Here is a 24,442-nt window from a genome sequence, read left to right as displayed (position 1 = left end):
GTGTTTGACTTATTAAACGAGAGGACCGATGCTCCGTCGCGCTCAGACCTCCGTGTTGAAATCTAAGTGTTAGATTTCTGTGTTTCCTCATAGTATAAGAAACATCCTGTAACGAGTGATCTGAGCAACAGGGAATTCTCTAAAGCGGTATAAAATATCGGGAAGCAGTTTCTCTAAATGCAAAGACTTTCTTTTTTAGTACGCATTCATCTTTTGTGTCTGAATGGAAATAAAATTGGCTCGTCCTTTAACAGCATGTCCGCTGGAACGGACACGAAGCCTCAGAGCTCACACATTTTTTTCCTTATTTCTAATGACAGCTGTTCTTCCTCAAAGTGCGTGGTCCGTAACTTAATTGCTCGGCGTACCGTTTCTACGAAAATGTCTGGTTTGAGAGAAGGAGCCGTGCGGAAAGTTATAAGTGAAATAAAAGAAGAAAGAAAGACATTACGGGTAACAACTGTTCGCGTGGGAGGCAGCTGCGTCTGTTGCGAACGTCCTGCTCTCAGCGATGTGACTTCGCGAAGAAAACAACTACATAGATATATACACCCACGCTTAACTGCTGTCGACGATGCCGAAGCGCACAGGGCGAACACACAGCGGTGGCGTCGTGTCGTACAAGACAGCCGTTATCTTTGTGTTGTCGATGTTTGTATTCAGAGCCGCGGACTCTCGGCAGTGTTTTTACCCCGGTAAGCCACGACTTCGTATTCTCGCAGGCACGGCATATTTTTCGCTGGAATGCGCGTGCAACTTCATTTACAACAGTTTTTTTTTCGTAGCTTGAAATGCTCTAAAAGATATCCTCCTTGTTAACAAATGTTCCCCAGAAGCACACGTGACAATCAAAGTCCACCCTTAAATCGTAGTTTTCGTGGAGAATGTGCGCCATAATATAGCTTTTCTTTTTCGCTATATTTGTGCTCCGAAAACATATTCCGCGTTTGGAGTCGGCAAAACTAGCAAAGAGAGGTTAACGTAAAAACTGCGAATGAAAGGACTTGAGGTAGCACGTTCAGGTTTCTCTTGCGCACTGTACAACTTCTGTATCGTTGTTTTAGGCGCACAAGCTTGACGAACTTGCACTAACAAGCCGCATACATTCTGTAGGTTCCTTGATGTAGTGTACGCCCGTATGTCTTCATTGCGGCACGGTACTGTGGCGCCGTCTTGTAGGCACTCAGCGAATGATAGACGTTGCCTCTGAGATTTCAGCGCACACCTTTCCATCTTTTTCCACCTTCCTTTTGTTCGTTTGTTTGTTCTTTGCGTGATGAAAAATTGTGCTGCAAAACAGACTTCAAATAAGATGACACGAACAACTGCTAACACCAAATACCCCTTGCTAACGCAAGTAAAATTGTCCATGACTGCATATCTCGGAGGCACGTATGACACGCAAAAGGCCTAAGACATAAGGAGTGCCACGAACCGCTGCAAAACTTAAACGCAACTAGCTGTAGAAAGTAAAACGCGACGCCAAATAGAACCGTCGCGAAAGAAATTCCACGTTCACAGAGTGCAGCAGAGATAGCATAGACTTTTTTATCTCGGGAAACAATTGCGACCCGATCGCGACTAATGACAAGGCATTAATATTTCTGTGATGATCTCCGATTAATTATTTAGTTAATTAGTGTTTAGTGCTTAAACGTTTAAAGTACTTTACGGAAGGTATGTTTACGATGGAGTTAGGATCGACTATATGCTGAAGTTGGGATGTAGGTTTTCTGTCAAATGTTGATAGATAAGCTCGCGGATGATGAAAAGTCCAAAGAATGGCACTGCCTTCATTTCGTTTTTGGCCTCCAAAAGAACGCGCTGTCATTTGCAGAACACGTCGACCAAGAGTGCGTCGAAAGAATAAAATCTGAGAAAGGCCTCAACGGTACCGCTGCGGGCGTGAGTACAAATCGCACGACTATTTTTTTATTATTTATTTATTTATTTATTCCTCACAGGCCCCGAAGAGCATTGGGTGAGGGGGCATATCAGCAGAAATACAGTACAAAATAATAAACCAGAGTAACGGTACAAGAGACGCGGTGCAAGGCAAATACACAAAAGAAACACAAAGCTGATTCAAAAAGGGCGTACAAATACCATATATACAGAAACACACACACACACACACACACACACACACACACACACACACACACACACATATATATATATATATATATATATATATATATATATATATATATATATATATATATATATATATATATATATATATATATATATATATATATATATAAACTAAAACCAAGGAATAATGTCACATGTGAAGGCCATACAATTGTTTGCACTACGATTCCAGCGGGTAAAACAGTATAGTTGGCATCCTACACTCTTAAAAAATAGGTCGTAGTGGTTGCGCCACACCATTTGCTACCTTTTAGTATAACTGCAGTCGGTAACGATAGAGTTGGTAACAATACCAACCAAACAAGGTAGCCACTGTTACCCAATGGGTCTCAGCTCCCCATTCCAAACGCAGTTAGCACAACCTGACACACATATTATCGCCTCTGCTGCATGTGTCGGACCAGCTGTGGCGTATCCCAGAGCGGGTTTGAATCGAACCCGCGACCTTGTTCTCAGGCGCGGAACGCCGCATATCCACCAAGAAAAGAAGCGGCGGGTGCATGACAAAGAAGGATCGATCTGCACTCGAACCAACTAATTTTGAAGGCGCACACTTACCGATACTGTATATCGTATTTCGCTGTGTATTTGATTCCACATTGCGGGGTCACCTTTTACCAGGCGATGTGCTCTTTAGAACACGGTCACTCGAGAAGAGGAGTGTCTTAAATATTTCCATATTAAGCGAAAATAATTAAACGTCAAAGTCACATTGCCTTAAATACCCTCCCTCCCCCCCCCCCCCCCCCTCCGAAAAAAAAGAAGTGTTTCTCCTCAGAGTTAAATTAAATGATGGGGTTTTGCGTGCCAAAACCACTTCCTGATTATGAGGCACACCGTAGTGGCCGACTCCGGAAATTGAATTCGATCACCTGGGGTTCTTTAACGTGCACCTAACTCTAAGTACACGGGTGTTTTCGCCCCCATCAGAATGCAGCCGCCGTGGCGAGTATTCTACCCCGCGACCTCGTCCTCAGTAGCCCAACACCACAGCCACTGAGCAACCACGGCGGGTTCGTAAGAGTCAACGAATATATATATATATATAATCCGGTAATCCGGTACCACAAACCGGTAATCCGGTAGTCCTGTAATCCGGTGTGACGCTAGAACAGCGAACTATATAATTAACGCGAGTGCGTGTGTGTCTCTCACACACACACACACACACACACACACACACACACACACACACACACACATACATATATATATATATATATATATATGCGTGACACACACACACACACACACACACACACACACACATATATATATATATATATATATATATATATATATATATATATATATATATATATATATATATATATATATATATATATATATATATATATATATATATATATATATATATATAGGGTTGCGCACGCAATCAACTGGCACAGCTTCGCTGCACGCGAGAGTGTGTGGTACAGGCGTTATCTATATGCATATATGGCCATGAACACCGACCTTTGTTATGCAGGGATTCAGCGGCAACCAGACGCTGCAGGACCGCGTGGTCCTGACCGGTTGCTACCTAGAGCTGCTACCAAAAGAACGCACCTGCATCGACGCGGACTTCGTAAGTGGCTGTTGGAACCCGCGGGATGGGTTGCTTTAACCGAAAACCTGCGCCACGGGCGGGTGTGCTTGCTGTGTTCTATTTCTCAACAGTGCATCGTCACTGTGACTACCGAGGTTGTGCGACGTGCTTGGCGCTAAAGAAAGACGAGGACTACGAGACAAGCACGATCAACAGCACGGACGGTGTCGTTGTTCGGGTTTCTTTCGGGGTTCTAGTTTTTCTCTGCAGCGATGACGCTTAATACATCGTGTCATGCAGTGAACATGTCAACTAGGCTGAGTTCTTCATAAAGCATACTGCGATATACTACTTGAGAAAGGGTGAGGCACTGAGGCAAAGGGCAAACGGGTTAAGGATATTTACAGTCCACCACGGAAATTTGCAACGTGAACAATTATAGTTTAGACTGATCTGATTATTTACTTCCAATGACTTATAAGATATCGTTGAAAAAGAAAACCTTATATAGATTCATTTGGCAGGACTATACTGACTATTATTACAGAACATAAAGTCCAAATTTTACGAATCGAGCGCCAAAACTTAAGTGGCGGACACGTCAATTTGATGTGAAAGGCTTAACGTACGTATATACTCCTATATCGGCCATTTTTGGAGCCCAAGAAGTTCTCGAAACTTCATATTTACAGTCTGCGCCTATACTTTCGAATGCTCCGCGTGGCTTCTTTGCCGAAAGACAACTGATTAGGCCCGAGTTCTCAAAATTCAGGACGTCACGACGAAATTGTGCGAGGACCTCAAGGTACGTGGTGCCGCGACCTGCGTTTCGCGTTTACGTCTTTCCTGGCTTGACAAGCCTTAGCTCGGGAATATAGTGGCTGTTTTGCTATTCCATAAGTGATATCTTCTAAAACAGCTCGACATAATATTGCTCCTTAGTGCCCCTTTAGGACATATGACGCTTCTTATTGAATGAACCGCTGTGTTTAGGCCGTTAAAGCTACTACCTATTGAGACTGATGAATTGAATTCGAGGCCATATGCCTCTCAGCGCGCGCTGAAATTGCGCTTCTTTTTCGCTGAATTTTGTGGCCCACTGTACGGCACAGTCCACCCTTTAAGGTCAACACTCGATCAGCTACCAAAGGTCCGGTCAGACCGGCAAACTATCTTTCAAAATATCATTCTCGGTAATTGTACGGTAATCAGTTGACGATTTATAACATAAAATGAATGTCAAAGTTCGATTTTCGGACTTTCGCGCCGAAACGTAGTAATTACGTCAATGTGACGAATTTTAAAGAGGTTTGTTCCCTATATTTGGCATCATCATCAGCCTGGTTACGCCCACTGCACAGGGCAAAGGCCTCTTCCATACTTCTCCAACTACCCCGGTCATGTACTAATTGTGGCCATGTTGCCCCTGCAAACTTCTTAATCTCATCCGTTCACCTAACTTTCTGCCGCCCTTTGCTACGCTTCCCTTCCCTTGGAATCCAGTCCTTAACCCTTAATGGCCATCGGTTATCTTCCCTCCTCATTACATGTCCTGCCCATGCCCATTTCTTTTTCTTGATTTCAACTAAGATGTCATTAACTCGCGTTTGTTCCCTCACCCAATCTGCTCTTTTCTCTTCCCTTAACATTACACCCATCATTCTTGTTTCCATAGCTCGTTGCGTCGTCCGCAATTTAAGTAGAACCCTTTTCGTAAGCCTCCAGGTTTCTGCCCCGTACGTGAGCACTGGCAAGACACAGCTGTTATACACTTTTCTCTTGAGGGATAATGGCAACCTGCTGTTCATGCTGTGCTGGCGGCGTCAAAAAGCCTAAACACAATGGGATAGGAGGAAATGCCGAATACTTCCGCAGCTTCGGCTCGCGCGCAGTCTCGCCACAACAGGGTTTCCCGTGACCGCTACACTACCCATGCGAAGAATACAGTGTTACTCGGCTTTAGTATGTCTGCGAGCACAAACTGATGAGAAATTCAAGTTTCTCGTTGATCTCACGCGCCATAATCTTTTGACGCGGTGTATACGCATCGACGCTGAATATATACGAGAATATACGGTATATTTGTGCGAAGCTGTAACTTGGCAGCGCTCTAATCTTCTCTGTTTTTGTTTCGTGACATCAAGCCTGGGCTCTGGAATTCTTTTTTTCAGCTCGGAGATTTTTACATCTGCGTCTACAACTACACCGTCGGCATGAAAGAGGTGAGTCACACGCCTCCTGGAATAAACACGTGTGTAGGACTCGTCCAGGAGTGAATCGTAAGGGCATGTTTTAGAACCACCGATAGGGGAAATAACATAAAAAGAAGTGAATAAACCCACACCACCATAGGTACCGCAGGCCAAAATCAATCAACTCGATATAATGAGTCGTTGAAACCAAAGTGTTAATTTAGTTTAATATTCAATCGGCAAAACAAAAATTGTAGCCGTGTGACGTGCAGAGGGTAATGAACAGAAGAAGAAAAAATGATGGGAAGGGTACGAAGTTGATAACACGATTGGACAGACGCACATGGGTGTAAAACTTCACCGACGTCACGTTTTACGCCCATGGGTGGTGATTGCGTCCGTTCAAACAGCGATCGAAATGCAAGTTTCCCACGAGCGTCCATTTCCGAGCGCCGGACAGTAACACGCCGCCCCCTCGTCCTCCCCAAAAGCTTCTAGCGGACTCTCGTCGTTACCAGGCCGCTTAATCCAACATCACCTGGATAGCACAGTGACCTGTTCACTCCGATCCATGACGTCGTGCTAGTGGCCCGAGTGCCATAGAATCGAATGGGGATGCTCCCGAGTAAGCAACGGTGATTTTTACGTCACCGCTTTCGTCAAGCCAGCAATTGGCAACGGAAATTTCGGGCCAGTAGCTTGACGTCATGGATCGAAGTCATGGATCGGAGTGAACAGGCCTTGTGCTATATCTAGGTGGTGTTGCTTAGTCAAACATCGAGGCGTGCTCCGTCCCTGGTGCACATGGCGTCTGAGCACGACGACGGTGCGTCGAACTCTCCACTATATGGCAGCATCATCACGGATCGACCAAGGCAAGCAGCTGCACCCCGTAAGTCGTCCGAATGGCAATCAAGTGACACGTGCTTCAGGTAGCGTGCTATATACAGTTTCACCGCCAAGTCACCCGTTTGTGTCTTTTAAGTGATGCCACGTGCCCGCCGCCAGTGAACATTCAGTTTCTTCGCCTCTTACCCATCTCGTACCTCCGTGCCGCCCGTTTCACGTCAATTCGATCGTTTGTAGAAATCATGCAGTCGTCGTTCGCGTCGTCTTGCTGCTGTCGTGAGACACACACGCACTCGCGTTAATTATATAGTTCGCTGTTCTAGCGTCACATCGGATTACCGGACTACCGGATTACCACAAACCGGATTACCGGTTCGTGGTAATCCGGTGATCCACAAACCACTAACCGGATTACCGGTTCGTGGTACCGGACTACCGGATTACCACAAACCGGATTACCACAAACACATTGGTCAACCTGGTACGCAACGCTTTGCGGAACCTCAAGCAATGCTGCCATAGACAGCTGCCTGCAAAAAAAAAATGCTTCGCGTAAACGTCGATTCCCACAGTGCGCAGGATACGCACAAATATTTTTTTTTTTTTGCATTCTCATACGGTCCCTTCAAGTACACGTACACGTAATATATACAGCGTCGACCATCTATTACGGGAAGCTTTATTATTAAGGTGAAAGCCTTATATGTCCCACGAAGCGAAAAAATCCGGCGTCCGTCCGGAGTCCGTGCGGCGTTATCGTACGATGGTACCAAAACCCACGTGACCAAGTGATGACGTCACGTTCCCGGCGCCGGACCTACTGCGGCTCGCACCGCGAAACCCCACGGTGGAGTAAATTAAATGGTGAACGTCAATTAATCAATGTGGATTAAGGTTGATTAAGGTAGATGAAAATAAATGAACTTGAACTTGATCAAGATAGATTAAAGTTGGTACAAATTAAAGCAAGGTGGATTAAAGTGGATTAAGGTAGATTAAACTTGATCAAGCTCGGTAAAAGAGCAAGGTGGAGTTTTAAGTGATAACTTAGACAAGTCCTCGTGCTTTCGCCTTCAAATCCCGTAAAGTCCCTTAAGTAACTGTCAACTTTTTGCGAACCCTCCCGGAGTATCATGACCATGGCTGCTGGCTGCTGACGCTGTCTTGCCGAATAGCTCATGCTTCTATAGAAAAAAAGAAAAAAAATTACGTGCTCAGTGGTGCGACACAGCCTCGACCCCCTAGCACAGCAGCCCCATGCCCTAACCTTCGAACCACAATAAGCACGTACACTTTTATCGTGCTAAAGAACCAACCAACTCAGTCAAGGGCAACCCAATCAAGGATAACTCAAAGTTTCGTTCGGCCTTATCAGACATCACTCCCGGATACAATTAACTAATCAATTTCTCTGTAATAACTAACCACCTTTTGCTGCCTTGTTGTTTACTTATGTATATGTTTCTTACCCACTCCCCTCTGTAATACTTCGGTCTTGAGGGTACCAGAAAATAATTAAAAATAAAAACCTCTTTGAGAACATCGTCGCGGGTGTCACATCGTGTGTAGCCCGGCTGCGCGAGAAAACATGCCCCTCCCCCCCCCCCAATTTCACTTACGCCAAAGGCGAAGGAACGAAATGGACAAATATGTATAGCATTTCGTTAACCGCTTCACGAAAGCTTCAATTCATAAACAGATTTCGAGATGTGCATTGCATCTGCGTAATTCCTTTTCTGCGGGTATTTTTTTTTCATGTTCTAGGAACTGAAAAAGCTGAATGTGACCAGCCTAGAAAGCGCCAAGGAGCTCGGAAATGCATTCATGGTACGAGCCGCAGTTATCTCTCGTGTAATGTGTTCGCGCCTTGCAAGTTAGCCCAGCTTAATTAACGGCACATTTTAACAATTAGGAAGCCCTGCTCGAAATGATTTCATTGAGAACAAGGCTCTCACAAAAGGATGGATAGGTGGGCTTGTTGGTAATGCATTATAATAAAAACTTAGAGCGCTAAAAAAACACAAAGAAGAAACGCACACCACACGCGATTTATTATAAGGCTCTCACGTGGGACCCGAAACATTTTTAAAAAGTTTATTCATCTTTGCTGACGTCTGTTCTGTATTTTTTTTGTTCGTGATTATTACGGAACAAATAAGATTTCGTGAGAGTCTTCAACTTTAGTCAGCATAAGGTTCCGCACGAATACGACGAACTACTGCTACCTGCGGTATTGCCATCGGTTAAAAAAAATAAAAAATTCCAGGGGGTGGGTGGTGGTTACGTGCCAAAACCACGATGCAGGTTACATGGGTGTTGTCTCTTGCGTTTCGCCCCTCCCCCCCTCCCCCCCCTCCCCCCAATCGAAATACGGCCGCCTCGCGGCCAGGGTTTTTATCCGGTTCCTGCTCTTACATGACTTCCTTGTAACTTTCTGCAGGAGTGCCTCAACGGAGAAGCGATTCCGTGGCCGGAGGACTTATGGCGCGGGTTTGTATCCCTGTCTTGGTATCTCTGTGAATTCTGTTGCGTTGAAGACGCCCCTGCCTCCATGACTGTATACTTAATAAGGCCATCTCCCACCCGATCAAGTTTCTTTTTTTTTCTTCCGCTTTCACTTCAACTTTCCGTTTATTAAATATATGAAGTTAATCGTAATTTTACCTCATATATAATAAATTGTTTATTCTGAAATTCTATACTCTGAATAAATATGCCAGACGAACGTTCGATCTCCCGTGTTTCTGAACGCGTCGACCTACAACAGGGTTTCTCAATTACTTGAATATTGGTTAGTAAAATTTCAGCAGTTATCGAGCGCAGTCACGGGGTTATGCAATATAGGATCGATAACTGATAGCAGCAAACGATTTATGTCATTATTGCAATGACTTCTGGTATTTATGTGAATTTTGTGGACGTTTAGTTGGGACAGGTTACATTGTGTAGTCGGCAGTCCTCAATGTATGCTCTCCGACAGATTAGACTCGCAGTGCATATTACCTGCCTGCTAAGGTAAATATTCCTCTGCAATAACGATTTCAAAGCTGTCATAGTATAGGAGCTAGTAGGATATGGGAGCTACTATAGGAAAGGCGGTGGTCCCGGGTTCGAGTCCCGGGCCAGGACGAATTTTTCTTCAACTGCGAGGCTTTTCTTTCGAGGAACCCGTCTGGGTTTCCCTTGTAGCAATTGCTACGATTGGGTAAATGTCTCATTTACCCTTAATTAATGAGCTACTTAATATAAGTACTAGATGTTGCGAGTCCTGGCATTCGAGTTCGGAAGTACTCTAAGCGTGCTTCGCGGTCCTCATGCCGAATATGACTGATACGAAGTCAAACAACGCACTTGCACGTAAATGACGAGTCCACGAATATATGAAGTAAGACGTTTAGTTGAACGAGAAAAAATCGGCAATCGCCTATGCCGCAGAGGCCAATCAACGCGTCGCTGGTTCACAAATATTTCCGCGTGGCGCCACGAAAGTCTGCGACGGTTGTGAATACTTTTGACAAAAAGCGTACACGTGTTTGTTCTAAGAACCGTGGTTTCCGAAATTGGGTCATGGCCTCAGAGATCGGTGGTCAATGCGATCACTAAGCCACCATGAAAATAACGGGTAGCACATGGATTTGCCTAATCGTCGTACTTGTGGCTGCACACATCTCTAGTGACGTTATATATTAAGCTTTATATTAATAGATTTCCAAGCAATCGTCTTCTTAAGCATAGCAAGGCAATGAGATCCCGTGCACATTGCTCAGTGCAAATTGTTGCACTTATGACGCAATCTTTTTTGTTGAAAATGGCCAATATGCAAAGCCATTTTGAAGCCATAGGGAGGAAGGTTAGGCAAATTTGCGCATATAAACTGCGCATCATAACCATGCTGACTGAATCGCCAAATATTGCAGTTGCCTCCGGCACTAGCATCATAGTTCCCTCCAGTTACGTCGTAGAGAGAACTCAATGCTTACAACATGGCCTCCGAGACCGGGCGGCGTGCGTCGTTTGACAGCGCTCGCCGCCCGATCTCGGATTCCATGCTTCCACCAGTACGCTACCCCGAAAGAACGCCTAACTCAAACGCACTACACGTCGATCACATCGTCGAGAGATGTGGCAACCAGTGCCGCTGTTCCTGTACGCGCATTCCTGTTACGCCAAAAAACCCTGAAGCATTCCACAACTACCTCCTGTTGTCTCGTGCAGGGAGAACAACGCCACGGAGGTCATGGAGAACCCCACCTTTAGAGTAGCCGGTTGGCCGTTTTACTGACTCGGCGGCCGCGGCAGATGCCCGACTGTGGAGAGCGAAATAAAGCTGTCGTCGCCTACGTAATCGATGTAACGTTGTTCGTGTTTCGTTCACTTGTCTCCAACAAAGCGCGCCTGAGCATTGCCTATCGTGCGCTCCCACACCGCCATAGGTGAACAACGCTGCACGCTTTTATAACGTACGCATCTGAAGTCGAACGAAGTGATCATCAACTGTGGTTGCACACGGAATGTCCTTGGCGTCAACGTTTCGACAAGGGTCGAAACTCGGCTTCGTCGGGGCGGCCACTGCGGTCGAAACGTTGGCTCCGTCGGCAAGTATAGCAGTCGCTGCCTTGACGTATATGCAAGACCTGTCGTTCTAAGGTTGGCCCCCGCGGCGCGCTCTGTTAGCCGACCGCATTTGGTGCACTTCAGCCCTCCGACCATCCTGGCAAGTTCTCCGAGGCTGGAAACACGTTTCGCGGCTACAATCCGCCTGTTAACTCTGGTTTGGAAGAGAGAGAGTCAATATCCACTGGAACGTAATGTGAATTATACACAAGCCGGAAAAACTTATACATGTACCGCGGACATTGCGAGTCAGTAACACAGGGCGTGTATAGCAGCCGATCATAGCCGGACAGACGACGAATTCGACAACGTGGTCGAACGTGACTGTCCAGAATAGTATTATGCACTGGGAAACAATGTGTAGAGTCTGGCAACTAAGGTGTGACTGAAAATCAGCGAAGAAGAAGAAGAGGTGGTTTAATCATTCGAATATGTAGAGAGGTCGGCCGGGAAATGGAGCATCTGGCCTGCTATACTCTACGTAAGGGAAGGGGAAGAGGGGAAGAAAACGGGTCACAATAGGGGGGTTGACAATGGGAGGAACGAGGTGAAGGACACATTGCATAAATGTTATCACAAGCGTGAGTCCAAGCGCGTGTCGCCTAAGAAACGTGAAAGAGCACGCATTGTCTCTATCGTCTGTCAACTCTCTGGCCATGCGCCTGGCAAGAGGTCTTCCGACAGTGGTCTATTGCATAAATGTCTCAAGGTATACCTGCTATTGTCAGCCTTTCGCGCGCATACTCAGGGCACACCACAAGCACATGGTCTACAGTTTCTACAACGCCACACATTGAACAGTCCGGGGAGTCTGCATATAATGCAAGAGTCGCAAATTCCTTGTCACTGCCAGCCATGAGCGGGAGAAACACTGACCCAGTACAACCCAAATGTCGGCCGTTCTGGGCGGTGTTGGCTTTGATTCGTCGTTTGCATACGTGTTCGCGCAGTCATTGGCGGCGCAAATGCGTCAAAAAAAAAAAAAAAGATGAAAGAATACCTGTCTGCTTTACTTTCAGGGCGTGTGAGCGCAGATCACACAGAGTGCGCCACTGGTCCCAGTATATCGTGCATTGCGGCGTTGGCGTGTCCTCAACCCTGCTCAATGAAAAGATGAAGCACGTACGCGTTTGATCGGGCCGTTACTGTGAGGCCGATATCGCGAAAGCGGCTTGTGTGAGGAGAAAACAAAAGGAAGCGACCAAGAAAGGAGGCAAACAGCGCAAAAGCATTGCAAACCGAAGTCTGTGTATAGACGGGCAAACGTGGGAGTGTGCGGAAACGCCCTGTAGTTATATACTACAATTCCGAAGAGTGGCGTTTGTAGATCGGTCGGCCTGAACCGGGTCCGACTTTTTTTAGCGGTTCCCAACGTGCGACACTCATCATCCAGACGCTCATCCAGACACGCGCCTGCACTGCACGCAACAATGCCCCCATAGCACCTAATTTAAACCTAATCAACCACTCAATCAGTGCATCTACTTTTACGGGGCTGTGCATCGACTGAACATTTTGGCCTGATCAATCGGAACCTTTCAATCGATTAATTATTCTGCTATCCGGATTTCTGCATTTATGTACGCTAGCTAAAAAAATCGCAAGTGATGTTTTCATAGATAAACATTGAAAAAACAAAAACAAATAAACCGTGCAGCAGCTTGTGTGAGTGGGCATATAATAAGTATATTAAACTTAGATGAAATCAGAAGTCCAAGTGCAGTTGAGCTATTCACTATGGGTGGTGCGGATATGGTAATTTTCGAGACCGAATTGAATACGACTCGAATAGAGCCAGAAGCGAATCGAGTCATAACGAACATCGAATGACTTTCGAATAGTTTTCGAGTAATGGACAGGCCATTATCACCATAATTACAAAACGACATTCTCCACCTAGTATATTCGTAACGTTAGCATGTCTCTGTCATTACAATGAATATGTTATGAAGCGTTGTTTGTCAAGAGCACAAATACATATAGCAAGATTATTCGCATATTCATGTGAATGTGGATGACAGTGTTCTAGCCGTAAAATTATGGCGCCATGAGTAGCGCAGTACGCATAGCGTACTACGCTACGTAAGTTATCGTGCTTTACGTCTACTATGGTCACTTGTATGAAATTGATCCCAAAGTTGGTGATTTGAAGTATTCGAAAGCTGTTCGAGCAATATTCGTATTTAGGCATAATGACTATTCGATTTGAATACCGAATTTAATATTGTTATAATCAATTCGTTATTAGAGAACTTTGAGTATCCGCAAGCCCCTACTATAGTCACTTGACGATCTGTCCCACTGGCTTTAGTAGCACATACGGTAAGTCTAAACTTGGAGTGTACAGAGCACACGGGTGTCATATTTTGTCCCGACTCCTGAGTTGGATGCACCGAGGCGCCATCACCCAGCCCGAGGTGCCCGTCCTCGCTTTCGGAACGAGTGAAGCGAGAACTTCTATGCCGGAATGCTTCCCTGATTTTGCTCACGCGGCCTCAATCGATTAACCGTTATTAAAGCTATGATGAATTAATCTGAAGGTTGATCGCTCAACCACACATCCCTTGCACCCTCAGTATAGCGTTGTGTACGAATAAAAAAGGTACTCTAAGGCTTTGTCCTTCCTTATTCTTTCCATCTAAGGACAAGAGCTCAGTTTCCTTCGCTCGCCCGCTGACCAACTTTTCACGCTCACCGGACTTTCTCGGTCTCCGACGGGACACTAATCCTCTCTCTCTCTCTCTTTATTTCCTTTCTTTTTCTATTCAAAGGAAAGACGCAGCAACAGAACTGTAAAAAAGTGCGGCGGCAATGGAACTCAAAGGCCCGTCCACAATGGGAAGACACCCGCTGGGCAGTGAAAAAGAGTGGGCACAATAGGCGGGTAGCCATCCGTGAGCAGACGGCACGCCTGTCACTCGTCCCGTCACAGCTCTTTTGCCTTCTGGTTCGTCGCGGAATTAGACGAGATGACACTTTCGTATATATACGGTGCACGAGACAGAGCCTGCGAACGTGTTCCGTCGGAATGCGAGCCACGTCACGCATTTACGCACCGAGTGGAGCATTTGAAGGACACCTTACGTTATACCCCGCGGAACAATGCGTGACCAGCGAGGCTTGTGACGAAACGGGAAGGGTCCGCGCCCATTCTTTTTGCGACACCGCGTCACCTGTATGCGTAGAGCACCCGTCGCCGTGGCACTGTGTATGCCGGTGGCGCGAGGTGCCTGAGGACTGTGAAACGGCATGGAAACAATTAGATACACACAGAGGCAGAGACGAACGCCACAGCGAACTCTCGGCGTTCACCGCAGCGATGAACAGTGTTGACCTCCGTCTCTGTATCCATGTCGATTTTCGTGTTCTTCGGTTTCACGATACCAACGGGCCCAGGCGTCCACTCTCGTATTTGAGAACATGAATAGCAAACATTTCGGATAAGTTCATTATTGTTGCGCTATGTACTACACTATACACTATAACGGGGTCAAGATGGACACTGAATGTCAGTTTGCGCCTGCCTTCCCATTCAGTGTTCATCTTGTCCCCGTTACTGTGTACTGTACACAGCGCCACAGCATTGGTCGTGCACCAACTAGCCCACTTCATCGCACTGTTAAATTCCAGAAAAGAATCGATTGACTCTACGAGGGTGGCGATATGGGCTTGTTGGTCGGTCATCATTGAAAGGTATCTGTATAGCGCAACAAAAGAAGGACACAAGAAAAAGCGCTTGTCTGCGTCTTCGTTTCTTCTTGTGTCCTTGTTTTGTTGCGCTGTACAGATACCTTTCGAGAATCGATGTATTGATGCGAAAGCATCAAATGCCCCATTGAGCGGAAAAGCCGTCGTCTGTCGTCTGGACAGGCGAAAAAATTCCATTGGCTGCGACGCCACGTCATGAGCGCGCCTCGACGGAGCAGAGCAGGTGAAAGCGAACGCCTGCGGCAATAGAGAATTTTAGTGCGTCCGGTACTCCGGCAGGCGCGGGCGGTTTGCCAGATGAGCGGGGGCGTAAACGTGAGCGGTCAGATTGGTGGCGCCAGCTGGTGGTGCAAAGCTCAACCACCTAAACACAGAGCCATTTACTATATTCTTCTTAGCTGGGGTGTAGGTTTTCGACAGCAGCGTAATTGTGAACACAATTACGCCGCTGCTGAAAATTTTCACCAGCAGCGAAGCAGAATCAAGTATGTTACTGCAATTTTAGCTCTGTGTTTGTCTAGTTGAGCTCTGCAACACCAGGCGGCTTCACAGCTCCGTCCGCTCACGTTTACGCCCCCGACCATCCGGCAATCCGCCCAAAGCGCCCCAGTTTGCCGGAATAGCGGACACGCTAAACGTCTCTAATAGCGCGCCAGGTGTTGCGTTGGGGAGAGGGCATAGCCGAGACATCCACGTCACCCTCGCTCTCGGAAGCCTGTGTTATCCGTGCGTTCCTATTCCGCGCAAACTTTCGCCTGCTTTCCAACTGCAAATCAAAACGCGCCAAACTCAGGCCTGCGCACTCTTCTTTAATGACGTCATGCTACTTGAACGAAATTTCCATTTCCGAGCCCGGCGTGACGACAGCGGTGACGTCCAAATCACCGCAGCTTATTCGGGAGCGTCCCCATTTGATTTTATGGCAGTCCGGAAAGGTAGCATGACCCCATGGGTCGAACTGCACCGGGCTTGGGCTGTCTGCCAAGCGTCTCAACGCACTCGCTTGTCCGCGAGAAGTTCATAACTCGAAGGGCCACTCAGATGGACATTAATGCTTTCGCATTCACAACTCGTAAGTGCTTAGGTGTCCTCGGTTTCTTTGTTACAATTTGTATAGTGTGTCTTCTACCGCTATTTCGTAGGAACAGTTGAATAAAACCAGCTTTAGCCTGAATTTTTAACCGAGTTTGGCTTCGATAATGGGTATACATGCTCGCATCAGAGAGTTCGTGTTGATGTTGGGCAGTGCTTCCGCAGTAGCATCCTTCAGCGAGTTTTTAACATTGTGTGACTGCCTGTTGGTCTACCTCTATGCGACCCCCCCACCCCCCATACGTCGACCCCCATACATAGCAGCGGTTACAGGCTTATGTTTGGAGCTGAGGACGCCACACCAAAGGTGACGTGGTCGCAGACATTCACAACCAGCCACTCATTGGTCGAGCCGGCCTGGTAGGAAGAAGCAAAATCCATTAGTTAAGAGACGCGTAATGGCCTCGCGCACAGAAAGCTTGACTGTTGACTTTCCCATTTGAAGCTCCTCCGCCATGACCATAATTGGCTACTCGGTGTTCTCACCAAGCATGGAGAAACTCGAGAGACTGAACAGCGCATCTTACCCACGCCAGGTCTTTTTTTTTTTTTTTTTCTGTGGCGCAGATGACACTTGGTCATAAGTTGCAGGGGGTATCGGGTTCGATTCCCTGTTTCGGCAAGTACTTTTCTAAGGGACTAGAACGTATAAACGACGGGACGGGATAAGAACGGGTCAAGCTACATAAAGTTGCCAGTAATCGCAAAGTACCACCCAAGCGACAGCTGTTACCTGCACCACGGCAGCCATAAATTAGCCACAGACCAAGTCAAGCCAATTTACAAAGTTCTTGGTCAGTCTGGCCACTGACATCGTGTAGATTGTGTACGTGTGACATCAAATAAAGTAAATACGACTATCACAAGCACCTAATTTTTTGCAAGTCCACAAGTCCCACAAGAACATCCTACAAAAATTTTACCAATAACACGCACGTTCCTTTTTTCTATTTTTTTTAATGGACAAACTTGGAGCTCGCTTTGACATGCTGCATAGAGTGCTTCTGTTATGCGGTTTCTTCTTTCCAGCTCTCCAAAATCATCCTCCAACAAAGAAATCGCGGATAATCCAACGAGGCAAGGTGCGCGCACTAAACCTAAGAGCTTACGTTGCACACGTACGGGCCATCATCGTAATGCAATGAATCAGGCTGCTTTGACGAACGCTCGGTTGTCGCACCAAGATTCCGTGAGAAAGAATGTCACGGATTCATTACTGCCCTGCAAGGAATACGTCAACGCGAGAAGCAATGAATACGCCTCCTCGCGGTCGGCACTCGCAAGTGGCAAAGAGGGCTAGGAGTAGTCGCGTGTGATTTGGGAAGGCGGGCAGGCGGGATTGAAGAGCAGCAGAGCGCGATAAACAGAGCAAGCGAACGCAGCGCCACACCGAGACGCGGCTCTTGGAAAGTTCACAAAAGAGACAGGTGGAAAGGGAGATTGGGTTGTGAGGCGAAGGTGAGCGATGGAAAAAAAAAAAGACACAAAGCAAAGAAAAAAAGCAGAAGCAAAAGGGCGTGCCATGCAAACGCGAGATTTGTCGCCGCCGCCTCATCTGCAAACCTCGGAAAGCTCACGCTGGTGGCGAGGAGTGTGCGTGTCTCGTCTTTCTCAAAAGAGAGAGAGAGGTAGAGAGAGTCTGGCCTCGCCGAGTGAAGGCGCTGTAGTGGCACGCGTACGGCGACAGCTAGTGCTACGGTACACGTGAGTGTGCTACTGTGTTCGTGTGCAGATTAGGTCCGGTTGCCTTGGGACTCGCGCCGCATCGTTCTTGGACAAGGTAAGCTACTCGCCTTGTTCTGTTTTGAGCCGCAGCCGCGAAACACAGACGACGGGCACGCGACCGTGCGGGAAAAGGAGCAATGATCACCGGTCGTCGTCCATCGTCAGTCACGTGTAACGCGGGGCGATTCCTGATATGGAAGGAAACGCGTTCGATGTCGTCAGTGGAGAATGGACACTTTCCCAGATCTTTGCAAGTTAGCTTCCCAGGAAAGCTTCGCAGACCTACCCCCCCCCCCCCTTTTTTTTTCTCCCGAAAGCTCTCGTCCGCAGTGGCATTTCCATCTATTGAGGAATGCGCTTCGCGGCTTTCAGTGTTCCACCAGTCAATTGTTTTTTGTCCCTCTTCCAGTCGGGGACGTTTGGTAGCTGTCGCATTTCAGCTGTGAATACCTTACGAAGCGGCTCCTCTAAGCGAAGCGAGATAGCAGTCATTACTGGAGCACTAAACATTCACCTTGCGCATTTGTCTACAAATGTAAAAGTGGAAATGGTGGTTTGATGGACGAGAGCTTCGCGGAAGAGACAGCTTACGGAGATGCGGGAAAGGCCCATTTGCAAAGTGCCCTAAAGTCGGCTTGACATGGAAAGCCACTTGGCGATTGAAGATTACGAATGGCGTGATAAACTAAAACATCCTTTGCGTCGACGAATGCTGTCGCGAGGAAGGGGCTCCAAATATGGTGTGCTAAAACAAACATTCGTCAAGAATGCAGAGATATAACAAAAAAAAAAAAAAAACAGAAAGTTGACGTTCCGGGGCCCGTTCGGGTTCCTTGTTACCACGTGTCGTGTTCATCGCTTGGCGCGTAGTCTGAAATATGCAGTCATTCTAGCACGTACCTACGCTTGCGTTGCTCTTCACCTATGTCATGCTTCGATACTTCCCCGTACAGGCTTTCAGTGCGTGGCGTCCACCCATCCAAAAGGCATCAACGTTAAAAAAAAAAAAAGAAATTACCTACCCCCACCGGAGATGGGTGCGCTTTATGTAGAAGTGTATGTAGTCTGCAAAATAACCTTCAGTTGCTAAGCTGCCTTGAAGAGCAGTCACCTTGCAGTATCGCTGTCGGTTGCTTCTTTCACAAAAAAAAAAGAAAAGAATTCTTAGAAGCGTGACTTATGATCCCATGCACCTGACAGCCGGCGTTCTTCATACTTGACCACTATGTACTACAGAAAGTTCTGTGCACAAACCTGCAGGTTGGAGGCTTTCGGAAAAGGCAAGGCCAGTCAAACAGTGGCGTGAAAATGGGGGGGGGGAAGGAGGAAGGGGTGTTATCACTTCGTGTGCAGCGCTCACGGGGGTGCAACTGAGCAGTGAAATGTCTAATGGCGTTTTTCACTGGTCGACCTGGAGCAGCCACCGAAATCCTCGAGCGAGCGCTCGGGTTTCACAAATCCGAATCGGCCAGCGGAGCGCGAAAACGCCCCGCGGGGGATCACACATGAAGTCTGCGTACACGTGACACAAACCGGTTCCGAAAACCATGCCCGACTTCCGCTCTGTACGTTTCCACGGCAACCAAAGTCGCCGTTCCCCCGTGCGTAATTTGACCGCGGCAGTCGCAGAGTCCGTCATTGCCATGTCGCGCCCGCAAGGATTGTGCATGGACAACGTGCATAAAAGGCTTCTCGTACAGCACCTGTGTCACCTCGTTATCGCTGTCGTCCGAGCTCTGCAGCAGCGCCGAACGCAGCCATCTTGCGAAGCAACACAATAATGTTGTGCGTACCAACCGGGTACCGATTTCGCTTGAAGACGGAAGTGACGGGAACTACTCCCGCCCGAATCCGCGCCTCGGTGGCGGAGCAAGTGACAGCGATCCGACGCGGAGCGAGTTGATCCGAAATGACCAGCGGAAAGCGCGAACCCTTTCCAGATCGCCCAGTGAAATTCGGCTTCGTTGCCACGGAGCAAGAAATTCTGCTCCGAATCGACCAGTGAAAAACGCCAAAGAAGCGTGAAGGTGCCCGGCGCCTTTCGCTGAGTGGTGGAACAGTGGCATCATCCGCTGACTACAAAAAAAAAAAAAAAATCAATAATTTGTAGCAGAGTGCCTTTAGCCAAACCTAATGGCTTACGGTGCATTAGAACGTGGAGTCTAAATGAAATGTACACGCGTTAGAGTCGTCGCCCCCGAGAAGTATGTAAAATGTTTCGCAGATACAGCCTCGTATCGCTGGTTGTAACTGCTGTAAAAATACTTGCTGCCAGGGCCAGCTGCGCTAGCGGATAGAGCGAGGCGGCATAACGGCGCAGCCCTTCACTTTTCTCATTCATCTGCCTTCGACAGATCTGTGCTGTCTGTGCATCGCTGCCCGCTTACACACACAGTTCAACAGCTTTCGGCGCAGATATGTCGAAGGCAGATGAATGAGCAAATTGGAGGGCAGCCTGAAATAAATTGCACCTATGGCGGATGGCTTACACTGTTCTCCAGCGATATTCGTTAACATTGCGTACACTACCTTCATTCAACGCTCTGCACTCGCTATGCAATTGTTTACACCCTTAAAGATGCCGGTCTGTGAGGTGACGAACACATTTACCTTGAATTCTTCAAAACGATGGAAAAAATGTACTGTACGCAACAGCCAGCTCGAAACTGCACTTGAGATCCGAAAAAAATAAAAGGCGTAATTTACAACTGTGAAGGAATTCTGAGTACATCCAAGTATCTGACACGTTAGTTTGATGGTTGATAATAACCTATTAAAAGTTATTTCGCGCCGTTTTCGTGTCGTCTGTCGCAGCATACCTTTCTCCATGTTTATTTGCGGCGAAAATCCTCTCCAACATCAAAACTTCATTGCTCACTTCATCCCCAGTCACATCATGCTTTAAGGGAGAGGAAAAGTTAGCAGTTGGACGAATCAAGGACACCTATAAGAATGTTAGCATGTTTGGTGTGTACATTCCTTCCAAGAACGCTGTGTCACGCTCATGCCGTTCGGGACCTGAAGGTACCGAGAGATCAGCGTTAAAGAAAGGAAGCGGCACGCAAGATCACGATCAGTGCTTCGGGACAGGAGAAGCCGCAAATTGTGTACACATAGTTTATGTTGTGTGCTCAGTGGAGAGACAGTTTACTAGCGTCCAAGATATTTCTTTGTTTCACAAATACACCGCAATATCGAACGAGTACGTACACTTGCACAATGAGTTTTATCGAATAGACAATATAGGATAAATTTTCCGTCTTTACACGTTATTTTCTATTCATTCTCCAAGAGACCATACGCTCTTAAACTCCGTTGAATGTTTACGCTGTCAGGAGATACGCCTTACGTCGATCGATCGTCGCTCAAAATCTACCTTCACGACAGCGTTACGGTTCGTGAAGAGTTCAGAAGATGTCAAAGTTTTCGGTGTGGCTGGAGGCCCTGCGAAGACACAGTCTGCCGCTGCTGACGCTGCGCGCAGGTGTCGCGACGGTCGCGACGACAGACGGCGCCAACGTCGACAGGGTCGAGCTGCCCAGACTGCCCGACAGGAGAGCTTCGCGCGCCGCCGCCGTCTCCCGGTCGGTCGGGCAGTCCAGCAGCTTCCAGACGAGCGACAACGGCGCGGTCACCAACATGCCGAACACCCGCCGGGAGATGGCGACCCACACTGGCTCACCGTTAACACCGCTAGGGAGCAGAGCTGGCGCCCCGCTCTCACCCTGCGCCGCAGATCTGCGGGGCGCGGTTTCAAGGGTCAGTAGTGAATTTTGGTGCGTCCGGTATTCCGGCAAGCGCGGGCGGTTTGCCGGATGAGCGGGAGCGTAAACGTGAGCGGCCAGATTGGTGGCGCCAGCTGGTGGTGCAAAGCTCAGCCACATAAACAGAGTCAAATACTATATTCTGCTTAGCTGCTGGTGTAGATTTTCGGCAGCGGCGTAATGGCGTAATCGTGTTCACAAGTACGCAGCTGCCGAAAATTTGCACCAGCAGCGACGCAGAATATAGTAGGTTACTGCAATTTTATCCCTGTCCGTGATTGAGCATTACGCCACCAGGCGGCTGCACGGCTCCCACTTACGCCCCCGCCCACCCGGCAATCCGCCCAAACCACCCCCGTTTGCCGGAATAGCGCACACGCTATTCTAGTTTCAAATTTATAACATGCTACGGAAAAGAAAAAACTCACCGAACTACTTTAGTTGAAAGCGTTTCTCATTAATGTGATCAATTACTATCCAAGCGAAACGTCATTGCACAATCTCACAGACTGTAGTAGAAATCAATCAAACAGTTCACACAACTCGTAGCCAAATACGCATCTGGCTATCTAGCATCGTAATTAGTTATGCAAAGTGTGACCATATGGCGCAACGTGCCCATGAAATCCGAGCAATGGTGTGCCAGAATTGAGCGTGTGAGCATTGCCTCGTTTACTAGATGCCTGTGGTACACCTGTGGAATGGCTCGGGCTCCCAGCGCAACTGGCATGCCCTCATTTGTGAACAAGCGCCGCGAGGTGGCGTTCGCGACCGACGCTCGATGGGATAAAATCAGGGAAGAGATTGATACGACGGGATCATGTACCGGCATAGGCAGTGGAGTAGAGAGAAGTTTACCACTCCGCGCCTCCTTCACCCTTCACCTTGTTTTTGTGGTTACCGCCTTATTTAGGTAACAGGAATAGTTTGAAGTACGAACTATTTGTAGCCTCGCGGAGGAACAGTGGCTGGCGGTTATGAGGGCGTCGGCCGGGCTTCACTGCAGACTTAAGTTGTATCCGTCTATAGTGGCGATCCGAAATCTTTATATATCTATATATCTCTATATAATCTATATAAAGCACCAACTCGCCCAGCAATTCAAAACTCTGTCATGGTGTACGTGTCTTCTGGAAGGAACAGGCTGCGTTGTACAGCACGAACACCTTACGCAGCAGCTCGTGTTTACGCAATGCCGTGATGCTCGCGTATAGACCCTCTATGAAGTGCAGCGCTTCGTTTTGTCCATGTTCGGAGGACGCGACCGCCATACGGCGAGAAAGCTTGTCTCGTCAATAAAGTCCCTGAGAAGTAACAGAGTTGCGCTTCATGAAAGGCTGATAATTAGAAAACACGCATGCCCCTGCGTCGCGTGTGTCAGCGTCAGTACGCGTCGTCTGCTAGCTTTCGAGCACTCTATACCTTCCACTCCAGTGCTGCGCCGTCTCGAGACCGAAACCGCTAGCATTACAAAGCATGTCCACCGAGATCTGCAGACATGCGCGTAGCCAATCTCGGAAGCCGTGCGCACGGATTATTAGAGAGCTTTAGATTAGGGGACGCAAGCGGCTTGTGTACGCAAGAGCTAGGGGCGACGGTACTGCGCACACGTAGACTCAGACGTAGCGGTCTGCGCATGCGCAGTAACGTCGCTTCTAGTTCTTGCGTACGCAAGCCTGCTTGCGTCCCCTACACTCTAAGAACAGTTTACACCCTTTGGCGTGCCCCTTCTGCCACACAACGATAATCGTCATCTGCCTTGATGCGTTTCCTTTCTTTATCGCTGCGAGCCCGGAACTTTCCAGTAACGAACGGCACGCGCGTTATCAGCATAGAACAGTTCACACCCTTTGGAGTGTCCCTTCTATCTATTATCGCACCTGGGTAACACAAGGAGCGTCGCCGACGGCGCCAGGTGCAGCTGCCCGAGCGTCTTGCGGTAGTCCTCGCGCGAGAACTCGCGCAGCGGGTTGGTCCGAGCCATGGTGAACGGGAAGCAGGAGGGAAGCGCCGAGGCCAGCAGCTCCTCGGTGTACCAGCGCACTTCGTCCAGGTACGCGGACGCCGGAAACGACTTCTGCACCGAGCTGCCGTTCGGCAGGTTGAGAACGATGTTCGCATCGTCAGCGCCGCCGCCGGCGCGGCCGCTAACTACCGTTGGCGTGAAGCTCGCCGACTTGCGAGCGTTGCCGCCTCCGGAGGCCTGCGACAATTCGGCGCTCGGGGATCGACTGCCGCTGCTGCCACCCGGGCGGCTCGGCGACAGACGGCTTCGGGCCCGGTTGCGGACGTTTGTACCCGACAGCGAGACACGATGCGTCGCTTTGGTACTCACAGCGACCTCGACGGCGCTCGCCTTTTCCTCGTCGACGCCGTCTTCCTTCTGGTCGTTTATGGTGACGTGGACGTGCTGCCTGCTCGGCGACGAGGCAGGGGGCGCTGCCGGCGTTGTCGGTACCGGTGATCCGCGTTCCCGACCTGCTGCTGCTTGTACCTTGCGGCAGAAACACTGGTCGTCAGAGAAGTTAAGCGTAACCGATTTGTACTAACTTGCCGAGAAATAGAGAGAAGAGACGCTTATAAACATATGAATAAAAGGCAACCGGTGTGGTGATTAGGATGAGTTATCTGAATTAAGTTGCTTCGCTTCCCTGGTATGGCATTAAGCTTCAGTACGTATGGTTTTTCGATGGGCAGGGGTCCCTTTTTGACTGCGGCTTCTGTAATTTACATGCTCATAATTACCGATATACACCGCAGTATAACTTTCTACGGCACGTTTCTAAGGCAAC

General features: G+C 48.1%; 2 protein-coding genes across 4 annotated transcripts in view; one reads left to right on the top strand and one right to left on the bottom strand.

Annotated features, from left to right (window-relative positions):
• LOC126534477 (uncharacterized) overlaps positions 1-24,442 on the bottom strand; it is a 60,872-nt gene that overhangs the window by 32,172 nt on the left and 4,258 nt on the right. For 2 of the 3 annotated variants that reach the window (XR_008613026.2, XM_055072222.2), the window contains exon 2: positions 23,531-24,144. Coding sequence is in view for 2 of the 3 variants with exons in the window: in XM_055072222.2 (XP_054928197.1) it covers positions 23,531-24,144 (614 nt within the window). In the remaining variant the exon portion in view is untranslated. Of the gene's footprint in view, positions 1-21,080; positions 21,625-23,530; positions 24,145-24,442 lie in introns of those variants that run through there. The other variant, XM_055072221.2, reaches the window with a different exon arrangement.
• Positions 496-11,104, top strand: LOC126533614 (uncharacterized). Its single transcript, XM_050180778.3, has 7 exons — positions 496-695; positions 1,838-1,905; positions 3,647-3,745; positions 5,878-5,928; positions 8,512-8,574; positions 9,188-9,237; positions 10,963-11,104. The coding sequence occupies exons 1-7, from the start codon at positions 575-577 to the stop codon at positions 11,027-11,029; spliced, it is 519 nt and encodes a 172-aa protein (XP_050036735.1). The 5' UTR covers positions 496-574; the 3' UTR covers positions 11,030-11,104.

This window comes from Dermacentor andersoni, chromosome 7, assembly GCF_023375885.2.
Source record: "Dermacentor andersoni chromosome 7, qqDerAnde1_hic_scaffold, whole genome shotgun sequence".
Taxonomy (NCBI): domain Eukaryota; kingdom Metazoa; phylum Arthropoda; class Arachnida; order Ixodida; family Ixodidae; genus Dermacentor; species Dermacentor andersoni.
The sequence above is the reverse complement of the archived record's forward strand: the minus strand, read 5'-3'. Positions and strand labels throughout refer to the sequence as shown.